The 9,910-nt window shown below is 65.6% G+C and overlaps 2 protein-coding genes across 2 annotated transcripts in view; one reads left to right on the plus strand and one right to left on the minus strand.

The window, feature by feature from the left end:
* Positions 1 to 645, plus strand: part of CEP131 (centrosomal protein 131) — a 22,649-nt gene extending 22,004 nt beyond the window's left edge. Inside the window, exon 23 of the mRNA XM_023538659.1 lies at positions 370 to 645. Within this exon, the coding sequence (XP_023394427.1) occupies positions 370 to 645 (276 nt within the window). The remainder of the gene's footprint in view (positions 1 to 369) is intronic.
* A 948-nt stretch (positions 646 to 1,593) lies between these two features.
* On the minus strand, positions 1,594 to 3,514 carry LOC111747554 (parvalbumin beta-like). Its single transcript, XM_023538649.1, has 4 exons — positions 3,409 to 3,514; positions 3,056 to 3,191; positions 2,650 to 2,765; positions 1,594 to 1,640 (listed from the first exon to the last, which is right to left on the minus strand). Exons 1-4 carry the CDS (start codon positions 3,512 to 3,514, stop codon positions 1,594 to 1,596), a joined length of 405 nt encoding a protein of 134 aa, XP_023394417.1.
* Between the last annotated feature and the right edge of the window lie 6,396 nt (positions 3,515 to 9,910).

Consider the following 9,910-nt stretch of genomic DNA (forward strand, 5'->3'; position numbering starts at 1 on the left):
CTCCGTCCCTCTGGCCCGTGCTCGGTGTCTGGCGGGCAGAGCACCATGGCTGCATTTTAATAGTAAAGAAATGTTTCTTAACACTGTGTATGCCCTGCCTCGTGTCTCTCCTGGGCTGGGGTCTGGGATGGAGGCTGCCCCCGGGGCCCCTCTGCAGAGCGGCCAGGCAAGGGTCGTCCTGGCCCAGCTCTGTCTTCAGCCTGACTCCCCATGTTCCTTGCCTGGCCCCGTCGAACCCCGGCTGGCATCCTCTGTTCCAGCCTGGTCCTAGCCGAGCTCCCCAGCACCCACAGCCCCTCGCCGGCAGCCTCCCGCGGGAAGGAGCAGTAGCCTCCTCCCCCACCCCTGCCGGGTGCCCCCCATCCACAGCCCTCTGCTGGAGCCCTGTGGAGACGGGCCCTGGACAGGCCTGCCCACGAGGAGGGCGGAGTCCAGAGGGTGCAGCTCCTCGGGGGGTTCGCTGTCCCCTCCTGCTGGGCTCTGCTGCTGCAGGGGCTGGAACCAGGACTGGGCCCAGCCTGTGCTGGCCAGGAAGGCCGTCCTGCTGCCGTGGTGTTGGGGATCCCCCTGCTGGTAGGGTCGCTGCAACCCCTCACCATCGACGGCCTTGGGGGATTTGGGCTCTTGCTGGCCGAGTCCCAGTGAAGGCTGGTCTCAGTGCTCGGAGGACAGGGGCATGTGTCGGGGCCTCGGCCTTCGCGTCTGCGCAGACGGCGTCCGTCTCCCCAGAAGAGCAAGACGACGGGCCCCTCCCACCGACCCCTCAGAGCCCAGCCTGGGGGCGCGTCAAGTGCAGGCCTCGCTCTCACACACATGCAACGGGGCCCATGGACGTGGGAGTCCGGCGTACGGGAGAGCAGTCTGGGTGGCAGCTGCTGGTGTCCAGATGGTACTTAAACCACAGAGCGGGAGCCGAGCAGGTGGGCAAGCGCGGGGGGAGCAGAGGCTTGGGGTGGGCCAGGTGGGGGCTCCCCCCTCGGGAAAGCATGGGGAGAAAGGGGCCACCAAGGGGAGGCAGGGGAGGCAGGACACGCGGGCAGAGAACCAACCCCTAGATGTGTCCAGCCCGGAGTGCATGGCCCAGGGGACGTGCCAGGGCTCCTTGGCCGCACCCTGAGGCCGTAGGTGCTCACGCGCTGCTGTGTGGACTCCAGCCCGGCTCGAAGCCTGAGCAGAGCCCGGCTGGGCTGGGGGAGGGGGGCCTCAGGGGCCTGGGCCCAGAGAACTCCGTGCTGGGAGGCTGGCGCCAGGAGGGGCCAGAGCCTGGTGGTGGGACTGTCCTCCGTGGGAACCCGCAGTGAGCTGGGGACGGGAAAGGGGCAGGGGCGGGATGTGCCCGCCCACACGGCCTCCCGTTTTCCCTTCTGCACCCCGCACACCCGCCCCGCCACCAGCTGTCCCCAGAGACCCGAGACCCTGCTCCCACACAGCCCGCGCAGCACGCACACAGATGCACGGGCCACGTCGTTCATTTAATGTTTCTCTTCCATCTTCCCGGCACGGGCTGTGCCCACCCCTTCGGCTTCCTCGCCGGGCACACGCGTGGCCCCACTGCCCCTCCAGGGCCCTCGCCAGCCAAGGCTGGGCGTGGCACTACTTCTTCTTTGGAAATTTTTCTTTTTTGATTAGTTCAGAAAATTCTAGAATAGGAGACAGATTTCTAGTAAATAACCCCCTGCCCTGTGCGCCCCCCAGCCCTACAGGCCCCGGGGCAGGCGTGCCCCACTTACGAGGGAGGGGAGAGGGGCCTGAGCCCTGAGGAGGAAGCGAGGGGGAGCAGACGGCTGCCTGCGTGCCTGGGGCGTTGAGCCAACCCCTCGGGGCTCAGGTGGACCTGGTCTCCGTGGGGACCTGAGTCCCCCTCAGAGCCTTCTGAGCAGGTGTTCCTGTGACCATCCTGCCTTCAGTGGGGACACTGACACAGAGAGGCTGAGGGCTGAGTCCTGAGAAAGCTCTTGGCCTGCTAAACCTTGCGGCCACCCCACGTCAGGAGTTGCTGGCATTTGCCGGCAGGAAGTGGAGGCCCCGGGGTGACGGTGAGCCTGCAGCTGGCAGGGGTGTCTGGAGGCCAGTCTGAGCCTGTGGTCTCCCTTACCCAGGGTCACCTGGCTGCTCTCTGGCCCAGGGCCAGCAGCTGGAGAGGGTGGGGGAGGGGCAGGATAGTGCAGACCCCAGGTCAGCCCGTAGTCCCCCCTCCCTTCACCCACCCACACCCATTCCCTTGGGGCTGCAGCCTTCAGCCCACCCCACTTCCTTTCCCATCCACCTCAGGCCCTGGTCTTGCCCCAACTTAGAGCACCCCTCTCTCAGGCTAATCTACCACCGACCCCCAGCCTGAGGCTGCCCAGGTGACCTTCCCCAAAGCTGCTCAGGCCACCGCTCAGAAACCTGCAGCAGCCCCTCGACCCTGCCCCACTCAGCGTCCCTGAGACTGTGTCCCTGTCTGCGAGTCAGGGCCGACGGTGTCCACCGCAGGCGGCCGCAAGCTTCAGGGGAAGGTCCACGCCCGGCAGTGGGGAGCCGCTCGGCTGTACCCCGAGACGGGCGATGGACACAGGGCAGCCTGCCCAGGCGCAGGTGGCCACAGGGCCAGGGCCCTGGAGGCCGGCCAGGGAGGTCCCTGGAGACACCCTCGTCAGCGCCGCCCACCTTCAAAGTCGATCCTCCCGTCCCCGTCCGTGTCAGCTGCCTGGATCACGGCCTCGGCCTCCTCATCTGTCAGCGGGGCAGCAGGCCCGCTGTTGGGGACAATGGATAGGACGTACCTGGCGGGGTAGGCTTGAGTCAGAGCCAGGGCCATCGCTCTGTGGCCCATTGGTTTACAAGGTGCTTGCCCCCCACTTTGCGGATGGGGAGACAGGCCCAACTGGAGACAGGTGCCAAGTAGGCTTGGTCTGGTGCTGTCCCTCTGGCCTGGGCTGCTGGGCCCTGCCTCCTGCAAGGCCGGGGGGGCCCGCTGGAGCGGGGGGACTGGGTCTGCTGGGGTGGGCACGGTGACGTGGACCAGGCAGGGGGCCCAGGGCTCGGCACCCACGTCCCCTGCTATGGCTATTACTTGATCTCGTTCCACTCGATAAAGCCGCTCTTGTCCTTGTCCAGGGCCTGGAAGGCCTTGCGGATGGCGCCCTCCAGCTGCCCTGAGGTCTGGAACTTCTGCATGTACTCGAAGAACTTGAGATAGTTGAAGGAGCCTGGGGCGACAGGTGCGGGTCGGCGGGGCTGCCTCGTGCGAGGCCTGGGGGGGACCCCTGCCCTGGGGTGGGGTGCCAGGGCCGTCCCTCCCCTGTGTGTCTGGGGCCCGTCAGCCCTGGGAAGCGGGAGCTCGTGGCCGGGCTCCTGTGTCCTCTGCTCCTTAAGCTGTGGCCGGGCTGGCCGGGGGCAGGGGACAGCGGGGGCAGAGGGCTGTACCATGGTGCCTCATGTCCGTGGGCAGCATCTCGATGTCCTTGTCCGACAGGGCCGTGCCCATAGCCAGGGCCATCTTCTTCATCTGGGAGGAGAAGTCCTTGTCCATCCCGGTTCTGTGGTGGACAGGGGGTCAGCTGGGTGGACGTGCACAGCAGGAGGGGCTCTGCTTGGACCTGGCATGGTGCCGGTTCCTGCCTCCCAAGTGGGGTCCCCAGGGGCCCAGACCAGACCCCCCCATTGCCCCAGGGCTGCAGAAGGCAGCTGGAGGGGTCAGCCGTCCAGCACCCTCGGGGCTCCTGGCCTCGCAGGTGCCCCTGCGCCCAGGGCCCTGAGGAAGAGGAGTCTGAGCCCCCAGCTCTTGCTAGAGGTGTGACCCCCACATCACAGAAGGGCCTGCGGGTCTGAGATGGTAGGTGCTGTGCACGAGCTCCCTCCCCCTGCTCAGAAGAGGTGGAGGCGGCAACGGTCTGATCCCTCGGTGCTGCCGGCGACAGCCCCCGTCCTTCAAGGCCCATCTCAAATCTGCCTCTTCTGGGAAGCCTTCCTGGTTACCCGAAGCCCCGCTTCCTCTGGCCGAGACCCAAGGCCCAGGGCCTTGGCCTCACTGTCCCAGACCCCAGCCCAGTGGGCCCCATTAGTCCTGGCAGGACGTTGAGCCCCTGTGGGGGTGTGTGCTGGGCATGGCTGGCCTGGAGCTGGCCCTGGACCGAGCAAGGCCCAGAACCTCACCCCAGCAGGGTGGCTGCTGCTCCTTCCCCAGGCCTTCCGCAGGGCCAGCCTGAGGTGCATCCGCCCACGGCCCCTGAGGAGGTGCACATGTCACTGTCCCTCAGTGTTGGGCAGGTGCCACTGAGACAGGCAGGGGTTCCAGCCGGGCAGGTGGGGGTCTGGGCACAGGCGAGGGGCCAGCAGTCGAGGACCAGGCTGTCCTGTGCCCCTCATGGCAGCACCTTGTGACCTGCTGAGCTCTCAGGTTGCTCTCCCCAGGGGGCGTTGGGTTCTGGGGCTCGAGGCAAAGAAGCTATTTCAGAGACTCCTTGGCCTTCTCGAAAGTTCATGGGGTGGTGGAGCTTCCTGGAACACACTCCCGCCCCGGGGAGGGGCAGCCCAGTGGCCTGTGGGTTTTAGTGGGGCGGGGCAGTGGCCACAGGAGTCTCCACTTTCCTCCCAGTGGAGAAGCCACCAGTTGAAAGTCGTGCCCACCCCTGGCCACCTCCCGGGGAGTAGGAGCACTGGACACACCCCCGGGACTGGCCCTGCCTCCCACCCCGACTCCTCCAGCCGCTCTAGGCTTTTGGCTCCTCACCCGTGAAGTGGGCCGACTCCTGTCTGCCCACTTCACGGGGTCACACGAGGAGCCATGAGGCTGGGGAAAGGGCTTTAGACCTGCAGTGGGCCCGGAGCTGGGTCCCCACACATCACCCCTAATGATCAACTGCTGCGGCCCGCATGGGAGGCGGGCTGGATGGTCAGTGGGATCGAGGGCAGGCCTGGGCCCCAGGGGCCCATAAGACAGGTCCCACCATCCCACACCCTGAGCTGAGCCCTGATTCTCCTCTCCCACCCCAGCATCTCGGGGTTCATTCTGGAGGGAGAGGACACCTGCCTGCCACTCGGAACCTGCCAGAGGTCAGTGTCGCCTCCGGGGGGCTGGCCCACGTCCCAGCCAGGTCTGGTAGAATCCAGGGTTGACATCTGTCTGGGCTGCTCTCTGCCCCCTCTCCCCGCCACAAAGGTAGGGATGCCCGGGAGATGGGGGTGGGCGGGGCCTGGGGCCTGGGGCCTGGGGCTGCGTGGGCGCTGCTCTAGGGCCTGGGCTGGAGGCTCACTTGGCAAGTTCCGCCAGGGAGAGTGGTGGCCTTGGGAGGGGAGGCTGCAGCCCCCTGCCCAGCCCCCCGGGGTTCTCCCAGTGCCTGGAAGGGCCTCGTCCCCTCACCCTTCCCCTCAAAAAGGCCTCTCTGCCTCCCCTCCCATCTCCCTGCCCTCCACAGCCGAAGCTGGCCCCGGCTCACGGCCCCACGGGCAGGCCCGTACCAGCCCACGCTGCAGACCGGGCACCCCAAGCTGCCCTTGGCCTGGAGCTTCCTCAGGGCTGCCCCCCCACTCCCTGCTCCTTCTCCTGCCTCCGCTGCACCTCGCTGGGGTCCCTACGGCCCCCAGGGCCTCCCATCACCCCGCGGGTGAAGCCCAGGCCGCTGGCTCCCACCACCTCTCCCCGAGCAGGGCTCACCTCTGCCCAGCTTCCCTCGAGGACCCAGGAGGCAGGTCAGGCTGGGCTGCTGAGAGGCTGCGGGGCATCCGGCTTTTATACCTGCAGCCACCAGGCCTGTTTACAACTAGGGCTGCAGCTGTCCCTCCACCCCTCCCGGGGACTCCAGCCTGGCACCGGTGGCCCCCAGGGGCTCCCTGGCACTTGGCACGTCCACACAGGGCTGGGCAGACTGACCATCAGCAGTGCCTGGCCTCCCTGAGCCTGGTGTGGGGGTGGGGAGAACAGGCAGAGTTTCTGTCTGTGGTACAAAAGTTGCACAAAGGTCCCCTGCCTGCTGGCATCACGGAGGTGAGGGGCCGTGGTGGTCCTGGAGACGGCCGGCTGGGCCTGCCAGGGTCACTCGGGATGCGGGCTGGCCCGAATGTCCAAGAAGACAGCAGAAGACACTGGACAGTGGGCCTCCTCTGGTAAGCAGCCAGGCTGGGCAGCTGTCCTTTGTCCCTGGGTCCCTGCAAGGGGCTAGCCATAGAGACAAGGGGAGGAAGAGGAGGTCCCTCTCAGGCCAGGATGGCTCCGCGTGGCACAGGGAGCAGGGCTGTGTGACTCCGGCAGGGCTGGCCCTTCTCCCTGGGTAGAGCAGTCATCAGAGTGGGAATGGCAGGGGGACCAGAGAGAGACGCACACCCAGGGCCCTTCCAGCCGTGGCCTGCCGGGGAGCGGGGCCTCGCCATCCACTCGCTGTGTGTCCCAACGACGACAGGACAGCGTCTGGAGCAGCCTCCTCCCACCCCGCACCCCAGCTCCCCTCTCTGCCGTGTCCACCCCGGCCGCCACCCTCCAGCGCACTGCGACCTGCTTCTGCCCTGGGGACAGTTATCGTGTGGCACCGTCACTCCGTGTGGCTGCAGCCTCACCCAGCTCCGTGTTAGGCGGGCGCCCTGAGGACGCTCCAGTGACTTCCTTGGCCAGCCACCTGCCGCCGGACCCCGCGCAGGTCCCCGCACGTTACGTTTGTCATTAGAGACACCGTGTCGATGTGTGTCTGTCTGCAGGAGGGGCTGTGTGTCCCGCTCGCGAGAGTGGGAGGGAGCATCAGGGCAAACGAAGGCTGGACGATCCCACGGGCAGGCCGAGTTCGTCCCCCGAAAGGTTACCCTCGGGCTCTCCGCCAAGCTGGGGCGGCCACCGCCCTGCACGTCCACTCTCACGCTGGCCTTGTCCCCACAGAGGCACTGGCCCCCTCGGCGTGTGCGTCCATGGTGGACTGTTGCTGGCTCACTGAACCTCGACAGCCACGCCGGGTGGAGGGAGCCAGTCACAACGGCCACTCAGCGTGCGACTCCATTTGTACAAAGTGCCTGGGAGAGGCAGATCCAGAGACCGGAGGAAGCAGATGTCCTCGCCTGGGGCGGGAGGAGAGAGAAACGGGCAGTGAGTGTCTTTGGGGTGACGAACACGTTCTGGAGCTCGCAAGAGCTGGTGGTCATGCCCCATGAGTTTACTAAATGCCACTGGCTTGTTCAGATTAAAATGCTTTATTTTATGTTCTGTGAATTTCACCTCAATTAAAAAAAAAAAAAACAGGCAGAATGAAAAACAATGCTTTTAATAAAGCGCAAGTTTAACAAAAAGCATAAAGGAGAAGCAGTGCCGGTTCCTGTGAGGCGGAGGCACCGCGGTGTGTCCCGGAGCCCCGTCTGTGCCATGCCGGCCCCGCCTGGGCCACCAGACCAGGGACGGGCAGCCTGGTGTTGGTTCTCAGGGTGGAGAGGGCCCGGGCAGGCTCCCGGACCCAGCACCTGCCGCACGCTGACAGATGACCCGTCCCCCGGGCTGCCCCTCCAGGTTCACATCTGTCCACAGTTGGGGCGCCCCTCCTCGCCCACAGCCCTGGCCCGGGTCGCTCTGGGCTGAGCTGGCCTGGAGAGGCCACAAGGACCATCTCACAGCACTGGGGACAGTATTGTCCCGTGTGCCTAGGCGTGGCAGGCACCGGCCCCTCCTGCCCGGAAGGACTGCAGGGGAGGGGCGGCCTGCTCCTGGCACCTCCGGCTGCAGCTGGGCCCCTGCCACCCTGGGGGCCGGCCCTACCCGAGACACCTAGGAGGAACTGGTCTTAGGACCAAGCCCTTGCATGCCACGCCTCCTCCTGGATCCTGTGTGGCCCCCGCAGGGCTGGCAGCCAGGGCAGCTGGGAGCTCCGGTCAACACCTTCCCTTTCCTGGCGGGCGGGCACTCTTGGTGGCTGCGCCCCTCCTTCCGGGACCTCTCTGGCCAATGCCACGCCCTGCAGAGTTGAGCTGCGGCGGGGGCTCATCAGGGAGGGCACTGAGCTTGGGGGCTATCTCCCGGCAAGTTCAGGGAGGGGACAGCCCTTCCTCTTTGCAATGGCACCCCTCTCCCCAAACACAGGCAGGGGTGGGGACAATGTGAGTACAAGGGGCACCTGTCCCCTCCCCCACCCCAGGCCAAGGCCGCATCCCCAGTGGTAGCAGGAGAGTGGGCAGGGGGTGGTCAGGGGTGTGGCAGGAGGAGCCGGCTGTGTGGTGAATCCTGGCAGGCGGGGGTGTCCCTGGGGCTGTGACCCACTCCGGTGTCCAGTCAGTGGGTTTGTGGGCTGGATCCGGGCAGCCTCCTGTGCGGAAATGCTGGTGGGGCTTATTATTACGGGGAGTAGGGAGGGCTCGAGAGGTGCTGACCCTGTCCCAGGGCCCTGCCTGTGTCCTTCGCCTCCGTACTGGGGTGAATGGTGCTCCCCCAAAGCACGCCCATACCCTCACTCCTCGTCAGTACCGATGGGTGGGACCTTGTTTGTAAATGGGGTCTTTGCAGTTGTGACTGGGTTAAGATGAGGTCACACTAGGTCGGGGAGGCCTTAAGTCCTATAACCCGTCCTTATAAGAACAGGAGGGACTCAGGAGAAGCCGCATGATGACAGACGACAGACGACAGACGACAGACGTGGCCGGCCACAGCACTGTCGCTCCAGCCTCGATGCCGCGGTGCGATGCTTTGCTCATCCTAGATTTCCCTCCTTCATTTTGACTCCCTAAGATGCATTCGAATGGTAGCCGCCTTGATGCCTAAGTTTGTGTTCGATGGCTTTGTCGGAATGTGATTCGCATACCATAAAGTTCACCGTTTCGGGGTGCACGATTCAGTGTTTTTGAAGTTTATTCTCTTTAAAATTTGGGGATTGTGCAGCCATAGCTTCTATCCAATTCCAGAACACTGTTGTCACCCCACGGAGGCCCTGTCCCCTCGACCGTCACTCCGCCACCCAGGGTCCCCGGGAGCCTAACTGCTCCATGTGCGGGTGGGCGTGGCCTCGGAACCAAACGCGGTGGAGCCTGGCGGCCGTGTCCTTTGCACCTGGCTTCTCACTGACCACGTGGGTCATTGCGTGGGCCAGCGCCTCCTGCCTTTCCGGGGCTCAGTGACATGCCACCATGGTGTCCTCTCACCTGTCGCTGGGCATATTCACTGAGTTTTTGGTGTCCTCGGTACCTCACCCATCTCACTGGGCCCCCGCCCCACACACCCCCACACATGGGAGGCCTCCCTCCCACTCCACGCGGGGCCTGGGCTCTCCTGGGTCTCCTCTGGGCCCAGCGACCCCCCTCCGCAGACACGGCTCCAGCTGGCCCGGCCCCCTTGGGTCAGCACCTTCTACAGAAGATGCTGTTCCCACACTGTCCCCAGCATGGGGCAGACGGGACTTGTCCTTAACGCCATCAGCCTCAGATGCCACTGTGACCCCAACAGACAGCCCGAGGCTCCTGCCCTGGTCTCTGCCTCTGTGCACTCCATGTCCCGTGACAGAAAAGACAAGAGGCAGTGTCCAGCCACCCTGGCCTTTGTGGGTGTGGGCGGAAGTGCGTCGTGACCAGCCAGCGCCCAGGGCAGTGGCCGCTTAGGTGAGTGGCACCCTGCCCCCACCACGGTCGGGCTGGCCCCTGCTCAGGCTGTGGAGGGCTCTGGGGTGTCCTGCCTACCCCCAGGGAGGAGGGGTGCTTCTTGGGGTCGTCCTGCCATCAGGGAGTCTGCAGAAGCCAGCACCATCACCTCCATACTGGCAGATCCCCTCCCTGCCCACCTCACCCCTACATGCTCTGTTCATGGGGACCTATCGCTTTCCTGGCCTTTGTCCCAACACTGGACAAGCGAGGCCAGCTGACCCAGGGCATGCAGCATGGGGCTTTGCCACTGGGGCTCAGGTCTGCTCTTTCTCAGAGGCAGGGACAGTGGCCCTGAGGCCCCGAGGCCACAGAGCCGTCAGGAGGTCCCCCC

Source organism: Pteropus vampyrus, unplaced genomic scaffold, assembly GCF_000151845.1.
Source record: "Pteropus vampyrus isolate Shadow unplaced genomic scaffold, Pvam_2.0 Scaffold227, whole genome shotgun sequence".
Lineage (NCBI taxonomy): Eukaryota > Metazoa > Chordata > Mammalia > Chiroptera > Pteropodidae > Pteropus > Pteropus vampyrus.